General features: G+C 42.4%; 2 protein-coding genes across 2 annotated transcripts; both read right to left on the reverse strand.

The window, feature by feature from the left end:
• Positions 1–1236: 1236 nt before the first annotated feature.
• LOC106817232 lies at positions 1237–12844 on the reverse strand (the record flags this gene model as incomplete). The annotated part of the gene is given in 10 exon segments (XM_014821896.1): positions 1237–1356; positions 6104–6259; positions 6568–6643; positions 6959–8303; positions 9849–9990; positions 10311–10422; positions 10797–10963; positions 11379–11594; positions 12062–12117; positions 12742–12844. Coding segments are annotated over 8 exon segments (2199 nt in total).
• LOC106817233 (techylectin-5B-like) lies at positions 12283–14464 on the reverse strand. Its single transcript, XM_014821897.1, has 3 exons — positions 14338–14464; positions 13785–14011; positions 12283–12333 (listed from the first exon to the last, which is right to left on the reverse strand). Exons 1-3 carry the CDS (start codon positions 14462–14464, stop codon positions 12283–12285), a joined length of 405 nt encoding a protein of 134 aa, XP_014677383.1.
• Between the last annotated feature and the right edge of the window lie 6682 nt (positions 14465–21146).

Raw genomic sequence — 21146 nt, forward strand, 5'->3', positions numbered from 1 at the left:
CAGCCCCGCCCCTCACCTCCAGTCGACCGCTACTTTCGGGCCACCCATTTTTTTGCCAATAAAATGGAAAATTGCCCATAGTCCATTCAGCCGTTGCACAGACTTTCTTGGCCTCATTTTCTTGGTATGTGAATGAAATAAGCGGGCCGGGGTTTGGATATTTAAAAGAAATTTATGTCTAAATTAGGTTAGTTTTGGCAATTCTAATAGGCATATTATGTTATGACACGAGCAGATAACAGTCTGTGGGTGTCACATCGTCTGTTCGTTTTACAAGATTTATGTCGACAATATTTTAACGACGATTCAATCGCTGGCTGGTTTACAATGGCATCTACCCGGCATTCTTATACGGTGCTCGGGCGACGGATTGGGGTTTTGCGGCCGTGCCGTTCCTCGAAGCATTTATGATTAGTAAAATAGCGCATGTGCCAGCTGGCCAAGCGAGCACACGATGAGCAGGGAGGTCTGGATCTGGTACGGAGGTTTGTGCGCATGAACCTTCGGCGTCGCGCCGTGTGAGAGGCAGCGACTTTCCGCACCATTGGGCCGTCCTTCCACGCCCTCGTACTCTTCCAACCCAGACCAATTATCGTTTTACCATGACCAAAGGTCTCTCAACTTCTAGCTCGTGATTCACTTTCGTCTCACTCGTTCGACGTTGGGGTGATGTCTAGGTCAATTAGTGGCTAGTACCACATGAGGCCTCCAATATATACAAGGATGCAATTTCTCGATGTAGCTCGCAGCGACCCATGCCGAGAAGACAACCACGGCGCGTACAGGAGGATCTATATCGAATACTCAGGTGAGAGTTTGGTCGGATCGCATATATCAGAGCAGCTGTTCGCGCCGTGTGAGAGCAGTTTTATCTTCACCGGCCGGGCTCCTTGCTCCCTGCACGCCATCAATCAGCGGCGTCTCTCGACGCTCATTCGCGCTGCAGGCGACTTTGGATCTGCACGCGGCCTCCAGTTAGGCAGAAGCGGCAATGATTGTCCCAGACCTTGCAGAGCAAACGGTGTGGTAACAGGGAGTCTGTCTTGCGATGTCGCGCGTTGGCCGGTCTGCGTGCCTTGGAAGCAGCATCCGCACTCAATTCGCCTCCTCAGCCTTACTCAACCGCCATCATCAGGGCGTCTCCCCGTCTTCGTACATGGCCAAGTTGTGCATGCTTAGCCTGCCAGATTTGCATGCCAGCGAAGATGTCCAGCCGGGAATAGCAAGCCTCGGCTATCAGCGCGATCGACCCATCTTCTCCTCGCGTTTGATATCAATCGAGTCGCCATAGCCGCGTACGAAGCAGATCCAGGATGCCGCCGCGTCCCCCGCCACCGTCTTGCGTGCAGCATCGTTCTGCGTCCGGTAACAGCGTTTGCGAAACGTTGCTACGCATTGTCTAGCAGCACAACTACACAACATTCACGCTGGCTGTTACGCAGGCGAGCATAAGGAAGCGTGTGCCGCAGCGCGCATCCCACTCTGCGCGGGCGCGTCATGCCAGCAAACTGTTTTTCACAACTCTCCATCTTCTCTTCCGTTTCTGGCCCCGCGAAAAGTGCGCATGCGACATGGAGAGGCGTCTACATGCGTAACTTCACGAGCATCAGATGGTTTTCGTTCCACCTTCGCAGAATTCTAACACTTGCGTCCAAGGTCCCCACGTGAACAGCAGCAATATTGGCACACGTCAACAAAACGTCCAACTTTCCACAATACCTCACGCGTGACCGTATCACGAACCGCCACTTCACTGTGGTTCCCGTTGCTGAAACTAAAATTGAAATAAGAGAGTTATCATGTAGCATCTCCACAAAAAACCCTACCAACTAATAAAATACAGTCACCTGAGAACTTATACACAGTAAGATAGTATTGCTTATTGAAATTAGTATGATGTCGCAGTGCTATATTAAGGGTTGATATTACCATTGACGCTGTGGGCACTGAGAATGATGGAATTCAGCGTACAAGCCCTCTTTCAATTCTAAATAGGGGAGAGACATGGAAAGTAAAACGTTCGCACATCTTTTTTTATTCTCGTATTTCTGTAATATGTTGCATGTGTATTCATAGGATCTCGCAGCGGGAAGTAATAGAGCTTTCTAGTTTTTTCTAATTGGCATCATAAGGGCTGAAAAGTCCAAAGCTAAGGCCAGGAACAAACTCCGGAAATGGAACAAATAAGAGTGATTAAGCCTGGAGGATTGCCAAAGCAGACCACATCCACTGCGTTGCCTGCTAGCTCCACTCAGTCTCGATGCTTGGCCAAAAGCCTCAGATGTATCTACGCTAACTCCCCTCGTTAGTATTCTAAAGCTGCGCTGTTGAGACACGTCGTAAAGGGTTGGTAAGTAATGCAACAAAAATTTAAAATCTCGCCCTCCCAGCCCTGTGCCACTAGAAATAAACGGATCTATATGTTTTTTGGTAAACACGGATTTTACAAATAAACGTGAAAATTAGTCGTGAGAACAGAGGTAGAAAAAACTTTTTGGCTTAAAGACTAGCAAGAAGTGGTGTATCCATATGGAATCTAATTCTGAGACTCACAGTGTCACTACTCATTAGTGTCAAGTGTAAATAGATCTAACAATTTATATAAAACACGCCGGCAATGACGATCGCCATCTAGTCAGCTAAAATCACTCAATATCTCACAGTGACGAGACTAGTGCTCTAAATACTTGTCGTGTCTGCATAACCTCATATCACTTAACCGTGTATGAAAAAAAATACTGAAATCTCCAAATTTCAGTGTTTGGTCCATTTCTTATGAAACTCATGCTCGGTGACTTTTGTCTAAAAAGAGGCGGATTAATATAAGGCCAGAATGACTAATACACCCGTGTGCTAATCCAATGTTCTTTAACCACAAATCCCTTACGAATCCCAGCCTCAAATTGTTGCAATGACAGTAAACATCTTCTCGGTCCTAGTGCGAAACCTGTCACCTTAAAAATGATCAAAAAAGCTCTGTGTGATCATTGATGGGTGTAGCATAAGGGGATTTTCAGTAGCGGCACAGTGTTGCGTATTTCTTACAACCGTGGTCTAAAGTCACAGCTGCTCGGCGCATATGAGCGATGCTAAATCTAGTGAGAATAGCGTAATCCCTTCAATCGTACAGCGTACAGGTCGCACATCGGAAGCTCCACTTTTAGGCAGTGGCCTAATCTGAATATTATAGCAAACGCTTTTAGATGGCGATTGCATATTTAGGTGCTAACGGCCATCACTCGGCCAATCTACAGACTTTCATGCATCTGCAAACAAGTTTATTATATCTAAGAACATAAAAATTTCAATACGTTTAATCTCACTCCAATAGTTATTTTTAGCTTGCCTAGAAAGATAATTATTAATTTACCATAATAGCGTCATGTGTAGTGTTATCGTACTAAACTGGCAGTTTTCAACAATAATCGTACATTCACTACTCTAAAATGATATTAACACACTACATATTTCTCTGGCTCAACAACTTGTTCTTGTAGGTCCTTATCATTGTGACGTTGTGCTGACCTACAGTGCTAAAAATTGACCACTTTTCCAAATTAACGTATTGTCGGGTATGAATATATTAGCTTTGCGCGTTGAGCAAGACAATTTTAAGGACTGTTGTAGGTGCGCCAGATTTTTAAAGCCCGCATAAAAAACGGATTGTCGCATTCAGCCATATCTTTCCTTAAAAGATATGAGCGTTTAATTTAAAAGTTAACAAAACTGACGAACAGGTATAGGTTGAAATATGGTAACGGAAGCTTGAGACTTCTCATTGTTGTGCATAAAAGTTAAGGTTGATTTCATGCATCTCAAACACCTAAAGACTAAAAATTACCTCGCTTAAACATGATTTATTGTCTAAGGGGCAGTTTACCTTGGAGGAGAATATATATAAGCAGTGTAGATGCGGCATTATTGTTTGCTTATTAATGTTTAAGTGAGACACGGATCACGTTAGTTCAGTACTGTGGTAGGTAAAGCTAATATGTAACGCTTGGCTTACGAGTACGCAGCCTATCTTACCGTCTCGAGCCTGGAGGTAGCGCCTCTATCTCGCTTTCATTACTTTAATAGAACAATAGATGGCGCGCGGTGGCCACCTAGATTTCGAATAACCTCTTGGAAATAAATCAACGATTTGAGAGTTTAGGATGAAGCGGGCTAGAACCTAACCTTAATCCCTAACCTAACGCAAAAAGGGCTTAACGAACGACGTGCTGCTTGTACCTGCCACAAACTTGCAAAAATAGTAAACGAGTTTTAGTTGGTGTAGGGACGACATTCCACGTGTCAGCTAGTTAAATTACCACCAATAGCTTATCTTTTTAATTTATGTCATTTAATGCTGAACCCTTTAGGCTAATAAACCAGTCTATCTGCAAATAACAAATTAGCAATTAAATGAAAGTGTCAATGACACTTAGCACACAACAAAAAAGGACAAAAATGAGTGATGAGAAAAAGTCAATTTTAATTGAGGGCAACATCGCGTACATTATATAACTCTTGATAATTATATGTGTAATTTTTTTATGTGAAAAATAAATGTTTGAGATGTGAAAGGTCTGAGATGTGGGCGAGTGATGGCTTAGACTAAATGATCGCTCATCCTAACGTTTTTATAATATTCAGAATTTAGGCACTGCCTAAAAGTGGAGCTCCCGATGTTGTAACGTGTACGATTGAGAGGATACGCTTATTCCACTAGCTGCTATAATACCACGTGATAATTGTGTTTCCCTTCCCAATAACACAACTTTTGTCAAAGGTTAATTGGTTGCATGGAATGTTTAAGCTTCGTAATAGTTATTTCTAGTGGTAGGTACGCACACGGTTGGCCATCTGTAAAAAGAAAAAAAAAACAAAAAAAAAAACAAAAAAAAAAAAAAAAAAAAAAAAAAAAAAAAAAAAAAAAAAAAAAAAAAAAAAAAATCGCAATATAATTTATAAACTAAAATGAATCACGATTTTGTGACGGTAAGATGGTGCTATATACGCCGTTGATGTTTCATTAGGCGATGCGTCTCAGAAATAAATAGTTAATCTGCTTACGACATTGTTTGTAAACTTTACTCTAATATAACTTTATTGCAGGTGGGAGGAATACAAATTTTGGCATAGACGCACTCTAACACGTTCAACGCGAAACACGAGTATACTCGTTCGAACCTGCAAAACGCACGGCCGCGAAACACGAGTATACTCTTTTTTAAAAATTTGGAACGTTTACTATGTTCTCCTATAGATGGCAGGGGCTATACGCTTAGCAATTCAACAGCGTCATTGTATAAACCCCAGTAGTAGATGACATAATTTAAACAATACTTTACTGTTGTTTGGAACGTTATTTTGGGAGTTTTTGGGACTGAGGTAATGTTTTTAGTTCACCTCGCCAAAGGGCGTTTGACCGCCGTGTTTTGTGAAGGGCGTTTGACCGCCGTGTTTTGTGAAGTTGTTTTTATGTCTGAAAGTTGCGTTTGATTTGATACATCACCTGTGATAGATTCCGGTGTTGTTTCGATGTCTGAGAGTAAGTTTATATCTATATTGTACTAGCCACTAATTATAAATAATTTTATAGCTATAGTTAAACCTGCCAAAAACATTTTGTGTAATAGGTAACTAAGCGGTAAAAACGCGAAAATCTCAGCACAGGGCGGTAGATGCATTGTTAACCCAGGCAGCGTTGAACGTGTTAATAGTCTTTGATGTTACATATACAGCAGTTCACAATACTACAACTATCTTAAAATGTAAACGACTATATATAATAGACCCGGGACAAACAATTCCTTGCTCAACACCCTGTAGCAACATGTGACGTCACCAAACCAAGTCGAGGCTATGTTGTTTGGCAAACAATTTAGCGTTGGCGCCAGATTACCTGATTTCGCACCTCTTTCTTGTTGGTTTTAAGCAAACGCGCAGTCAAATGGGAGGAACTAGAGTTTATTTTGTCATAAGGTAGTGTGATTATGCATGCCACGAAGTATTTGCTAGTCTAGTACTGGAGAAATTAGCGTTTGGATGCGCATTGTGAGGCTTTAAGTGTTCAGGCAGTAAACCAGCAAGCGGGTTGCTCTAAAACTCTCTGTACCTTCTTATCCAGCTGTTCATACTTGGCGTCGGCCGACGCGTTGTTGCTCAGACCCGGCGGTGTCACCGGGCTCGTCTGAGTACTTGGGTCAACAGGTCTTACAAGCTCTGACATTTGCGACTGTAGGTCACTCTTCCAATTTCGCAGCTCCTTGACCTGATATACGCGTGAAATAACGACGACGACATTAATTAATAATAAAGAATAGAGCTCCAAAGTGAAAAATGCCTTTACTTTCAAACGATGCTTCACTGTTTACCTTAATATTTACAAACATGATTTAGTAACCTCGACGTACATATATAATCTTAAACCTCACGTAAGCAAATTGAGCACTATGTTCTGAACACTACTTATAAACAAAACTCTGGAACTAATTATAGTTCACACTCTTCATGACTGATGCTGGGAAATGTAAATGGTGTCTGCCATTTGTCGGAAGATAGGTGACACAGTAAACTGACCTCTTTCCAGAGACATTTGATAGCATCCATCTGCAGAGTGCGAAGTCTTTTGTCCTGTTCATGCATTTGTCGATTTCTGCAACAAAAGTGCCATGCAGGCAGTGTGAGAAATGGTTGAGAACTTCAGAGCCTTTTGGCAAAATTGCACAAACGATTAATATATTACGCATTGAATACATCAAATAATTGTAATAAGCAAAATGGAAATTTATGTGTAAAAAATATTCTAGTTAGATATTAAATTTTACCTAGAATGTCACTTGTGTTCTTCGATACATTGCTATAAGCATCTGAACCTTACAAGGTATAATCCAAACACAAATAGCATGGAAAGCTTAGCCAACACACCCATGAGATGATTGAGATTTAAATTCAGCAGATGCTAAATTACCTTTTCAGTTCAATTCCCAATGCTTCCACATGGGCCTCCAGTCTCTGACTTCGCAGCTGTTCCTTTATCTGCCGAACGCGTTCATCTAGATGCCTAACCTGATAGCCTTTCCATAACGCCTGGATACGCACCGCTGCTATCTCCTCTTCTTGACTAAGATCCATCTCGGCTTCCGGTGACAAACCGCCGTCCTTGAAATGCTTTACGGGGTATCGTTTCTGCTCGAAAAACATCGTAGCGCTATCGAGACTCTGCGACATCGTCGTTGGCATCTCAGTTGCCTGCATGCAATGCTTGGGCTGTGGGCTGAGCAGCTTGCCTCCAGACGCGATCCTCCTGCCTAGGTTGGACGGCTGCGAGACCGGCTTGGGGTTGCGGTAGACGAACCTGGGGTCGTCGTCGTCGCCCTTGCGTGGCTGCGTCGCAGTGAGCGGGATGCGGCTGGCGCTGAGCGAGCGCGTGCGCGTGTATCCTGCGCGCGTCACGCCGCGTTCGCTCGATTTATCGACCGCCGGCCCGTTGCGGTTGCCGAGTGGCGTCAGCGTCGACGAGCGTCTCCTCGCCGGCGCTTCCTTCTGCGCGACGGACCTCACGGACTTCATCGTCGCCGGCTTCGCGGAGGACGACGCACTAGCGGGAGCGCGGCTCTTGTTCTCCTGTCCGTCCTCGCGGCCGGGGCTGTACTTCTCGGCTCGGTACGGCTGCCGGTAGGCGAGCAGGAACGGCCGCACGCGACCGCCCTCCATCGACTGCCGACCGGTCTTCTTCGCCTTCCGGCTCCTGATCTCCGACGACCTCTCCAGCGAGCCGGCGTCAGAATCGCTCGCGCCGACTCCGAACTTCTGCTGGCTGCTGAGGTGTTTCCTCACTGGCGTGCGGGGCTTGCGCACGTAGAAGTCCGGCCGCTGAGGCGATGAAGTGAGCGGCCTGGTCGGCGACGGCAAGCCGGTGGCAGCCCTGAAGATGTCCTTTCCCAGCGGGCGTATGGGCCGACTTTCGTAAGCCTCGTAGCTGGTGAGCTTGCTCGGCGACACCGCGGCGGCGTGTGGTGACGAGCGAGGCTTCTCATCCTGCATCGCGGCTTTCCTGTCGTCGGTATCACAGCTCATTAGCACGAGGGAAGCTGAGCTCTCGGTGTGCTCAACACTGCGACCGATCTGAATAGAGTAGCCAGCTGACGTCTCCGGCAAAATGAGCAAAGGGTTCTGTGAGAACACTTGCTGGAAGGAGGTCCACGTGTTTCGTAATACCTGCGACGTGGAATGAGGTGGAGGTGGAATGTCCGCCGAGATATCCTTATCCGTTCGTTTCTGAACGTCGGTAGCGTTCTCGACGTCTGGGTCGTCTGCAATTGAAAAACAAGAAGATTATTGCACATGCAAGTTTGAGGAAATATTCTTAGTCTTCATTACACAGTTGCATCAATATAGTATACGTGACTTTTTACGGTACTGTTCATCCTCTCAAACCACTGTGACACTTAGTCATTCATGGTATGATTGTCACATTATTACCGATGTAGCACACGTGAAATGCCTCAACAATGCAGGCATTCACAGGCCAGGTGATCTTTATTAAGGAAGTCATCATTTTAATAATTTACAGAATGTAAAGTACACATCCATTGGTAGGGATATGATTTAGAGAATGCAGAGTATACCTATAAAAAATATATAATATCATTATTAATATGAGATGCAAATATATACACGTCTTGTTCGTTTTCCATCTGGCAATAAAAACATATCATGTGGCAAGCATATTCACTCTAACCATATACAAACAAACATGCGCATGCATGCATGCATGTTGCTCGCATTATATGTGTATATATACATACATGTATCAGCCATTCCACATAAGTGTATATATATAGAGTAGAACTTGTGGTTTGTAGACAGTAGAATGTAACAGTTGTATAAACGGTGACAACTATAGATTTATTATAAACACGGATAGAAACAGTGTACAGTCAGATGTAGCCGACGTCTTTTATCCGTCCGCATCGTCGTCCGACCTATTTACTCGTTTGTGTCGCAGCGTGGGTACAGCGACCGGTCGCGACTACCGTCCGATGGTACCCCCTTAATGATGGCTGTTTGATAAACTCAGCTGCATTCTTGTTGAAGTTAATGTGTTTGTACCATTTTGAAATGCCTTCTGTCTGCATTAATTTATGTCTACTCTTAAGTATGCAGCTAATGTCTTCTGGGCCCATCCCCGGCCGTGCCTGAACAATTGCATGGGTAATGTGCCGAATTCCCCCTCTCTCTTTCTGTTAGCTAAAACACCGTAATACATATACACCAAAGTTGAAAACTGAAGTGAGAGCTAGTAACATGAATTTTTTTTATGAAGAGAAATAATTAAATGGTTTAAATCCAAAATTTCATGTAAATAGGCCTTTTTATTAAAGAATCACGTATTAGTAGCCCGTCACGCAAGTCACGCACAATAGTTTGTGATATCTGAGAAAATATTAGTGTGGCTGCAATAACTTCAATGCTAAAATATGCATAACTGGTACCTTTGCTAAAATAGTTTTTTAAAACAAGTAGCAGCAAGCTAATATAGGACTGCCAGACCATTAAAAGTTAGATTTTTATAGAAATGTCAAGTGAGTCACGGTGGATTGGCTGGTATATGTATATGTATATTATGTATAGCAACATATGCATGAAGTATCTGTATGTGTATGTGTACGTGTATGTGTATGTGTACAATAGTGTATGTGTATGTGTACAATGGTGTATGTGTAAGTCTATGTGTACTTGTACGTGTACGAGTACATGTACATGTATGTGTATCGGCATGTGTATGTGTATGTGCATGCATATGTACATCTACATGTCCATATATACATTATGAATTATACCTTACACATGCTTACCAATAAGGGAAGAGCTTGGGTTGTCACCTCTCAGCACTGCCTGGATAGATGGTGCACCTAGGGACTTTTTAGACAATTGCTGTTGATACTCTCTCTGTTTATTTAGTATATGTTTCAACTTGGCTTCTTTCGCAGGTTCATCCTGCAACCACAAAAAGCCAGACGTCTTGAAAATCAGCTTCTTTAGGAAATTGTAAATCAATTAATAAGGAAAAATAATGTGACAACTCATGATAAACAATTATTTTACAGTAAAACCTCGATCTATAAGACTCAATTATTAGACTGATAAAAAAAAATGACCAAAGGCAAATGTCTCATTTCTATGCATGTCAAGAGCTTAATTCCAATGTCCGAGTCCAATAGAAGAAACGATTAATATTACATTAATTTAATCTATCAATCTTCAATAATCCAATAATCAATATCAACCTCGTACAAAATATACCAAAACATTCTTACGTGGTTGGATGTTACGGGGCATGTACTTGAGAGGTACTCGGTCAACAGCTCATGCTCGCCTGGTACAAAATGCCTCCCTTTGCCCTGACTAAGCAGCCACTCCCCTTTTAGTCTGCAACGATAAAATCAAACCTGCAGATGAAGACTGCATTTTTATCCAGTTTAATTAGAAATTGAGTATTAAGCAAAATCAAGCAAATGGATGAATAAGTTACACTGATGACTGAATGATAGTTAAATGATTTTGAATTTTTGATAATTCAGATATTTCTAATTCCGATAAATGACTACAATTAAGTCATTTTAGTAAATATGTTTGCATATTCAATGTTGCATCGATAACTAGGGATATAAAGGAACTCATTAAGATGAACAATATATACAATATTGCCAGTAACCGGGAGCTGCTATCGTTCACTATTAGCATAAATAACACAACAGAAACATGGCATCGATAATAATTAAATAGTAATTAGTACTAATTACCCTTCACGCTGGCCGATTATAGAGCCATCAAGAATCTTCAAATTCAAACACCAGTTTACGACAAACGGCCGGTAGTCAAAGCAATGCGTTTCACACGTTGCAATCACACAGGGGTTTTTGGCAATCGACAGCTGCTCCAAATTCTTCAACCCGCTCAAGTACGAAATCTGAAAGAAGATGGATCAAGTTATACACTTGAAATGAAATACACAAAATGAGAGTAAACTTAATTGTCAGGTTCAGGTTGAATGCCACCACCTCAAAATATGTTTCCATCTGTGCGTAGCTATGACTGTGTGTGTGCGCGTGCTTCCATGTACACTTCATTGTGGCACTTATAACCCAAATTGTACGCACATACACTATAGCCCCATGCACGGTATTAAGTACACCTTACCGATACCAATCACAGATAGTGAGGGCAGATATATGATAAGTAGTACCATGCAGCCTACCACAAGTAGTACTGCAAATGCCAACAGTAAACACGAAACATACCGCACTCGTACCACGAAGACATCACGGTTGACACATGGCCACAATCATGCAAACAATCAACACCAGCCTTCTCACAACACCTACCTCATTGAGATCATCCAGTTTATTCTCGGCAAGCGACAGAATATTCAATGACTGTGGGAAATACCGCTGTGCCACTTGCATCGAATGTATGCTGTTGTTGTGCAGTAGAAGAGTGTGGAGATGTATGAGAGGGGACAGATCTGAGAGGCCGTCGATGAGGTTGTCCGACACGTCCAAGTGCAGCAGGTTGACATTCTTGTTCAGGTTGTTAAAGCTCTAGAGATGTAAATCACATAGATGTTAAGCCACCGCAACCAAACTGTGGACCCACACGTATATGAGTTATAAGTAAACTAGAAGTAGAAGCTCATTGTGCTGATTCAATTGGCTAAAAGCAATCTCTTTGGCCAACAATTTGATTATGCTGCCTAAGCATTTCTGTTTGGCACACACTTTTAGTGGCCAAGAAATAACACTTGTATCAAGAAAAGGGTGGCAACAGGTATACATGTCAATTACTCACTTCTCAAATGTTCTGTTTGTGTTACGATGAATACTACTTGCAAATGGTAAATGGCTCATAATTTTTTTAAATAAATATTTAAGCACCCACTCACATCATAATTTGGAAGTGATGGTATCCAATAATAATAATAATAATAGCATGAACAGCATGTGATGATGCGCCAACACCTCAAAAGTTCAAGTTGTTTTAAGGTGCATCTAGACATATAGACACCAACCTTGAGTTTGTTCTCCGACAGGTTTAGATACTGAAGGCTCGTTAATTCCTTTAAACCTAAATGGAAGAAACAACGATGTCAACTGCTACATAAATTTATTTGATTACATCGATCATCTCTGAAATAAATTGAGAAATTAATCAATGTTGACAAATTCACTCTCACCCGTCAGCATTCATATTATCGATTACTTCAGCATATAAATGACTGAGTTTGTACTGTTATGAGCTATACAACATTTGAACAGCAAACTTGCAGTTGTATTGAGATTCCTGAAAACGAAATGGAAATGTACCAAAAACAAATGCACATATTTACGTGATGTAAATTTGTCTAAACTTGTACCTACCACAACATAAAAGCAAAGGTAACATATGGGAGCGAAATATAGTACCAGTCGATGATATCTCGCGAGAGCGAGTGTAAACAAATCTAATTTGAAATGCAGATCCGTGCACATATTTGTGACAAGAACGATGTGCGAGTGGGACAAGTGACCTGTGACATGTCAGCCTTACTATACACACTTTGTTATGCAAGGAGCACCGGCCAGTATCAGGACAAGCTAGAAAATATGGGAACCGTTGAAAAAATACATGTGAAATCATTGCTTTAATGGTGCATGTTGTGCATAACATTTGTTAAGAAATTATCACATTATAGGGCTTGCAATTACATACCTTCAATAGCGGTGATATTATTACCAGCCAAATTGAGTACTCTGAGGTTAACAAGTTTTGTCAGGCTGTGTATCCGGTGTAGTTTGTTATTGGCTAGCGACAACTGCAACAAAAAAGCTAACATTACTAAACATTTAATAAATCGATTTGACAGTCAATGCCGTTTTAGGAGCCACCTATGCGCATCCAACCGCTAATTTCTCCAGTACTAGACTAGCAAATACATCGTGTCATGCATAATCACACTACCTTATGACAAAATAAACTCTAGTTCCTCCCATTTCACTGCGCGTTGTTTTATAAAAGGCATTTGAAAATATCTCCAATGTTATTCAAATTCTCAGATGTTGTTGACACTTTCGCGTTGCTCTGCCAAGCAACCGTGGAGCGGTTCTGCAGTACAGCGGTACGAGTGTAGCAACGATAAAAACATGTGACTTCACCTAGAACCGATTCTTGGCGAAATTGTTTGGCAAACAATTTAGCGTTGGCGATCTATAGACGTGTTTTGTAAACAATTTCCCCACGTGTGGCCAATGGGGCAATAATCAGACTCACGCTAAATCGATTGTAAATCATAGAACTATATAGGAAACCTATATGCGTTCCCGAATAATTTTTAATGTTTGTGTTTTACGGAGAGTGTTACATGAATGACATACTAAATGACATCATTTACAGGAATATGATACAGTTTATTCATTTGGATGCTTGTGTGCGATCATTCTAGCATAAGTACAAATGCATCATTTTGGATTGCAGTATTTGCGTAATACACGCGCTAGATCATTATATACTTATAAACTTATATATAATAAAGCAGACACGGTACATTTGACGATATATTTTCTACGATATTATAAGACCGGACTGTCGAAAATTCAATTCTTTGAAAAAAATACACATTACAGTTAGTTCAATCTTGCTTTAACGCACGCACGAACGCACGCGCGTACTACTCTGTCATTTTCCGACACTGAGCCCCGGGCTCGCAGCCAGCCAAGCATCCGCGATCAGTGGAGGGCGTATTGCACGGGTCTCACTTTCATTTCTGTGCTCATGAGTGCCTCGTATTTACCGGGCCAACTGTACCACACGACTCCCACCGTGCTGTCCTCTCCGTAGAGTCCGTTCAGGTTCGAATTTTTGCAGTAGCTGTACCACCAAGCGCCCTTGTTTTCTACAGCGCAATTATCGGTCTCGTGGGTGTCGTTGTCCCGGTCCGGAGTGCTGAAGTTCATCCCGTTATGAGCAGATATCATCGAGTCGCCTGAAAAAGATGAAAAGCGTGTGAGGCGGGAGAGGTAATGTGGGCGACGTAGAGCGCATGATTGCAAATTGAGAGAGAAAGCGAGAGGGAGGGGGAGAAATAGATAGATAGAGTGTGATAGAGAGCGAGAGAGAGAGAGAGAGAGAGCGAGAGGAGAGTGCTATGCATACAACAATATTATGCGTATAACAATGTATACATTGTTCTACATGCAACAATATATACATATACATATAACAATGTTCATATTGTTATGCATGGAACAATATATACATATACACATAACAATGTATATATTGTTCTCGCAGACGCGAACGAGCGTTTACCCGCAGTGCCGTGGTACATGCCGACGTTGATCTTGTACAGCGCCCTCTCTGAAGCGATGCTGAAAACATCGTACGTGGCGTAGCGCGTCTCACCCGTGAATCTTCTCAGATCGATTCGTAGCTGCATCGGTACGGGGGTGGTGAGAGCGCTCAGTCGGTCGTTGCCTGCATGAGAGTGAGAGAGAGAGACGTTGTTATCTGCATGAGAGTGAGAGAGAGACGTCGTTACGACGCATGCGCAATCGCCACACTCGGTGAAATTGCGCCAGCGACAAACTTAAATTGAATTCGGCGTATTTTACTTTTATATACCCGGGTGCATGTCGGGAGAATTAGATTCAACGCCGGGTTCAAAACCGTTTATTTGTAGTGTAGCGACAACTCTGAGGTTGCTATATCGAATTTTCGCTTGCCACACGTCGCTCACGCACGGGGTTGAGACGCACGCACGCACGCACGCACACACGCACGCTCTTACGCTCGCACGCACGCCCGCCCGCATGCATGCACGCACGCACCTAGCCACAAGATGTGTAAGTATACCAAGTTTGGTAGCGCTAGGTCAAGTAGGGGCCGAGTTAGAGAGCGGAAGGGAAATATGGTCAAGGTTAAGGTAAAGGTCAAATAAAGGTCGCAGTGACCTGGTTTTGGTACGCTGCTCACCTTCTCCCCAAGATGTGTTAGTATACCAAGTTTGGTAGTGCTAGGTCAATTAGGGGTCGAGTTATAGAGCAGAAGGGAAATTGTCTGCGGCGGCGGCGGGGGAGACATGAAACTATAGTATCCCTGCCGACTTCGTCGCGGGGGATACAATAACTCTGTTACCTAACTTTAGCGTTTTCATAAATCTTTACATACACTTAGGAATATTTGTTTACGTTACATTTCTTAGTTTCATTAGTCTCAAGGCAACTCATCTCATGACATATATATCACACCCCAGTAATAATTAGTATTGGGAATAAATAATCCTGGAAAGATGAAGATAGGGGAGGGAGAAAGAGGAGTAGGAAGAAGATAAAATGGGGAAGAGGGGAGAAGGTAGTGGAGGAAGAAGGGGAGGGATAAGATGTAAGAGGGGAGAGGAAGGTGTAGGGAAGGAGAGGCAAGTGTGGTTGAATGAGAGGACATGATGGAAAATGGACGAAGGGAAGAACGGACAATGAAGAGAGGGAGTTGGATCAATGATGGCGAAGAAAGAAGGGGCACAACATGGACGTGGGATATAGTGAAGGTGGTGGAAGGGGAACAAATCCAATAGGTTGAAGGTGGTTGTGAAGGAAGGTGCACAGGTAGAAAGAATTAATGTGTACAAACAAGGATGGGGATAAGGTGGAATTGGGAAGAGATAAGGGTAAAGCAGGTGTATGAGGAAGGAGATGAGAAAGTGAATGAGCGAGGGAAGTATGACAAGAATGAGGAATGAGCAGGAGATAGAGTATGGTGGAGAGGAGATAGTGAATGAGGAAGGTAAGAGAGAGAAGGTGAAGGGAGAGAAGAGGTAGGTGCATTAGGTAAGATGGGAGATGGGGTAGGAAGATATCAGTCACGCTCCTGGTGAATGGTGCTCAAATCAAAACCCACTTTGAAAATACCCCTACTGAAGCTATCCACTCAGTTTAGTTATATTAAGGACAAATTAAATCCTCTGCCCTAACCTTAAATAGTTGTGATAAATAGCTGTAAGCCTCTAACTCCCACATTATTAGCTCTACTCCCATTAATCCTTCTGTCCATAATAAATCTTTCTCCTGCATCACTTCCATAACAATTAAATATAATTGTACACCAAGTTCCACTGCTATACAATCGTTGGCAATCTAGCCATCTTGCTCTCGAGTTCAACCCTTGACCCTATAATTTTTCTTAAGAAATACCTCCTAAATCTCTACAGTATTAGTTTTACAAATTTAGCCAGCGACCAATATCCATGCGTACGAGGTTATGCTTTATTGAATTAGCTTATTAACCCTAGATCAAATGGTCCAAATATAGCAACCCAGATTAAACCATAAACTATAATATATGACCAATATATACATGTATATATCAGGAGTGTATCAATAGGAGTGAGACAGACTGAAACCGGCAAAATTCAACATTTAGTAGCCTTAGTCTACCTATGATTTATTGTGTTTACCTCGATAAACTTGAGCTCAAGTCTTGCCTTAATCATTAAAACTTTATCCGTGTTCTAATCTTGGTCTCGACAAAAATGACAATTCGGGAGATATCGGTCCAAGACGTACAATGCTGGCTTTTAGAAAGTTTATACCGTTGAAATCAACAACTGTGAACCGAAACATAAGGGCAATGCTTTTGAAAGCCCTCTATCGCTTAGCAATGCAAACATAGCAAAGACTAGCGAGGTTTGCTAGGGATTTCGGAAAAGTTAACACACGACTTGGTGTTATTGATACTATTTACATATAGAAATAAAAAATTTCACATGTTTTAGTATTTTATCCATTTTATTTGTTCTTAACAATATTGTTCATACATGTAATTACTGTCATTCGACCATGGCCCTATAATAACAACAAGGCGTGTTTAACTTTCCGAAATCCCTAGCAAACGCTCGCTAGTTTCTTTGCTATGTTTGCATTCGCTAAGCGATAGAGGGCTTTCAAAAGCATTGCCGCTTATGTTTCGTTCAGCAGTTGTTGATTTCACGCGTATAACTTTCTAAAACACATTGTACGTTGTGGACGGATATCTCCCGATTTGTCATTTTTTGTGAGAACCAACGATTAGACCGGATAAAGTTTTAATGATTAAGGCAAGACTTGAGCTCAAGTTTATCGAGGTAACCACAATAAATCATAGTAGACTAAGGCTACTAAATGTTGAATTTTGCCGGTTTCAGTCTTTCTCACTCCTATTGATACACTCCTGTATATATGTATATATATGTTATTAAAGTTGGGACACCTCCTAATGGAGTATCACCCCACATTATGCCACATATGCGAAAACATATTTCGGGGGTCCAAACTATCCTTTGATCCGGTCAAAGTCTAGATACAATAATGTAACCCAACAAGAGTAGGGTTACAATGCGTACTATGGTTTTCTGTGGAAGGCGCCCTGAGTAATTCACTCAGGGCGGTTTTATGGTTCGTTTTTCGAGACTACAACTTTCAAACTGGGTTATTCTAAACACGAACCCTTCTCCGCTATCCGGGGACTTAGCTATGTAATCTACAATACTTCGATGCTGTATTAAACTAAATATACACCTGTTACAAAAATTCGAAGTGACGAGCGGCGAATATACTGAGCGGCCATTTCTGTTGACCTGTGAGTACTTCAGTTTGAAGAGCGGATTCACCGACCAATCGGAGGGCGCTGCGTTGCCGATCGCATTGGAATGTGTACGTCACAGGTCAACAGAAATGGCGCTCAGTATATTCGCCGCTCGTACACTTCGATTTTTGTAACAGGTTATATTAGTTTTAATACAGAGTATTGTGATACATAGTGAGTTCCAAAGATAGCGGAGAAAGGTTCGTGTTGAGAATAAACCCAGTTTGGAAGTTCTAGTCTTTGAAACCGCACCAGCAAACCGCCCTGAGTGATTCACTCAAGGGGTTCCTCCACACAAAAGGATAGGGATGCGTTGTAACCCTACTCTGTTGGGTTACATTATTGTATCTAGTCAAAGTCGGACTCCTAATTTAGAGGTGGGTGCAGCAGTTTTCATCTGGCAAGTCACGTGCGCAAGTGGCACGATCCAAGATACGCCACATTTAAAAGTGTGGAGATCCCTATCTAAGGTAGTTACACATGTTAAAAAGCCTCACGCACACTCTTGCAATAAATTAGAAATTAAATACATATGATTTATGATTATGATTATAATCACTTCGCGGTAAGCCAGCGTATTCTATTCCAGGGCGTGAAGCAGGGCGTGAGAAGATCGTGAGAGAGGTCAGAAGCTAATGTAGTTTGCAAAATTTTACATTGATACCGATCATTTCATTCAACACACACTAAACAAAATAGCCGATGTAGTACTTTTCAAACGAAAACAAATTACATTTACCTTCTTCTGCCATATTAAACAATTGGCACGCAGCTATAGAATGCACCGGTTACTTGCTCGTCCTCGGTAAGTTCAAGTTGCTTTTGGTGCCAACCAACGATAACCAATTATGACCATAATTTTACTATTAGTCTTGAATTTCCAAGGAACTGTTTTGAAGGACGATAGAGAAAGCTCATGAAATATACTGCCGATGATAAATCGAACCAGTTGAAGTGATAGTTGACGCGATTGCCGACAAAAAAAGTTTATTCATTGATAGCAAGCCCGTAACTGGCGCGGTGTGGTTGCGGTCTGATATTCGTACCGATTTCGACAAGCGTAGTTGTTATCTTGCTTTGTTTACGTTAAAAAGTTTAGCACGTTGAAGAGCAGAAAGTGCGTTGACGTAGGCCTACATTACTTCTTCAAGTTCTTGATTGCAAGCGTTCTTTTCAGGAAGTATGCGAAAGAGCACAGGCACCAAGCACCATCTTATGTCGTTATGTTTTGGCATTTTGTCCACGTGTGGAGAAACAAGATAACTTATCTGAAAAGAGGTGAATCTTCTTCGCAAGGACGGACCGCTATGGCCACGGAAAGACAATGCGATGGCGAGAAGGAAAGTCAAAGATCAAGATGGGTACATATGGTGTTGCCGTAATCGACACGATGGCCGACGTCGAGTATCCATTCGTAATAGCAGTTTCTTCGAGAAGAGTGCCGTCTGCCTTAAAAGAGGCATACTAGCCCTATCATCTAATATGTTTGCAATGGATTTTACAAATAAAGCATGTAAGATCCTTCAATGCCAAGACCGGGCAAGGACGGCGGTGACGGAGTGGTTCAAGCTGCCGCGATGTCTGCACTGAAACGGCCTCCAGCTGAGATCCGGTAGTTTCTTTACAGTTGACTATTTTGCTACCGAATGAACAAAACCTTCTCGAAATGGACGATATTTGGCAACAGACAGTCGTTGAAGGCTTATGAGTTCGGCAAAGGGAAGAGATCAAGCGCATGAAACGGCGGTCAACGAAAGACTATGTTTACCAATCCTGTGTTGGATGATATTTATGTATTCGCATAAAATGTAGGAGCAAGGGAGAATGATGTTAAGCGGAATGTTTGATTGCGATATCGCGCAACAGTATAATGTAAATGACAATAAATGGAAAGAAATGGAAAGAGTAAGATATGTGTTGTTTGTATCTATCATCATTGATTTCTTTCTAACTTCTACCTTCTACTTTATACTGGACATCCGTGGAAGAATAACGGTCGAGGAGTGGCGGCAACTCTCCTAGTGCAATGTGAAAGATTAGTATATAAATATTTTTAGATAACTGCAAGTAAGACAGTAAACGTGTTCCAGAGATCGAATTAAGCTTGCTCTGGGCCAGGCACTCAGTACTGAGAGCGACTAGCATACGGCAATATGACCTCGTTGTAGTTGCCCAGCCAGAGATGTGTTTCGCTTCTCGGAGTTGGCTAATTAACAAGATACTGCCGGACTCCAAAATGTTTTGGGCCCAGAGAGACGCCAGTGAATTGCTGTGCTGTTTGGACAGTGAGCAGTGACTCTCCGGTAGCAGGTTCCAGCTTTGATTGTTCTAAGAAAGAAGCTGAAACCTTGTACCATTCTGTCCAGGTTCCTGATTTGTTGTACGTGAGCCGGTGTGTGCCGCGGCATATGCTGGTGCTTTTTGGTGAGGAAGGATGGAATGTCGACTGCATACCGATTTTTCATTGATTTTAACGAAATTTTGAACATCTGCTTGATGGCAACCATTTTCACAACTGTCCCTCCAGCGTAGACTGGTCCTCGGTGTCGACATATTTTTATTGAGATATCTCTACTCACAAGCTTACGTAACATCAGTGGCGGGGATTTTAAGGGGGGGGGTGGATTGGTGGCTAGCCACCCCCTCTGTTGGACTAACAAATATTTTACATAGTCGCGCGGGCTGTATAAACGTCACCTGATGCACATAGGTTAAATTATATAATTGAGTGGCTAAAGCAGCAGTTACAACCTTTTTCAGGCAATTGCCAAGAACAAGAGTTTTGCTGTCGCCTCAAACCGCAGCGTGGTCACCCCTACACATTTATAGTGTTTCTTATAGGCATGATTTGCATTTATGCAAAGTGCGGCTCGCAAAATGTTCAACTATGGATCTGACAGAAAAAGACTTTCACCCCTGCAGTAATGGCACGTACCTAGGGTTCAGAGGGGGGGGGGGGGGGGGCGTTTCAAGCCGTGAAAACGTTCGTGGTCGATCGCGTTCGCTATTCAGAATTATTGGAATTATGATGACGAAGCTGTGACTGTCATTGGAACGACGAAACAAGCTCAACCAAATGGCAGCTTTCAGCTAGAGCCCTATGTTTTTGATTTTATCCTAGGGAAAATTCACGCGGGGCCTCCCGAGCACATGCCTCCCGGAGGCTGTTTCAAGATGGCGATGGGCAAGTCTAGCTGGCAAGGTGGCGAATTCCAAATCACGCAATCTAAACACTTTTGACTTTGGGAAAAAGTCAAGGGTCGAAGGAGTTTTATCTTTTTAATATACTCCGCTTCGATGAAGGAAAGGGCAGTCAAAGGTGGCCTATATTAAACTCTAATGACCTATACATGGGCAATTAATATACTGAAAAGTATGATCCGAGTCCTTTGTGACTTTGGTGATCGCGGACACGCAGCCGCGGTAATATGATAAGCATGAAATAATACACTAGCGTATAAGCGTTGGATCCGTTGATAAGATCAACATGTACGCAGGGTTAA

Source organism: Priapulus caudatus, unplaced genomic scaffold (assembly GCF_000485595.1).
Source record: "Priapulus caudatus unplaced genomic scaffold, Priapulus_caudatus-5.0.1 Scaffold1643, whole genome shotgun sequence".
Classification (NCBI taxonomy): Eukaryota; Metazoa; Priapulida; class Priapulimorpha; order Priapulimorphida; family Priapulidae; genus Priapulus; species Priapulus caudatus.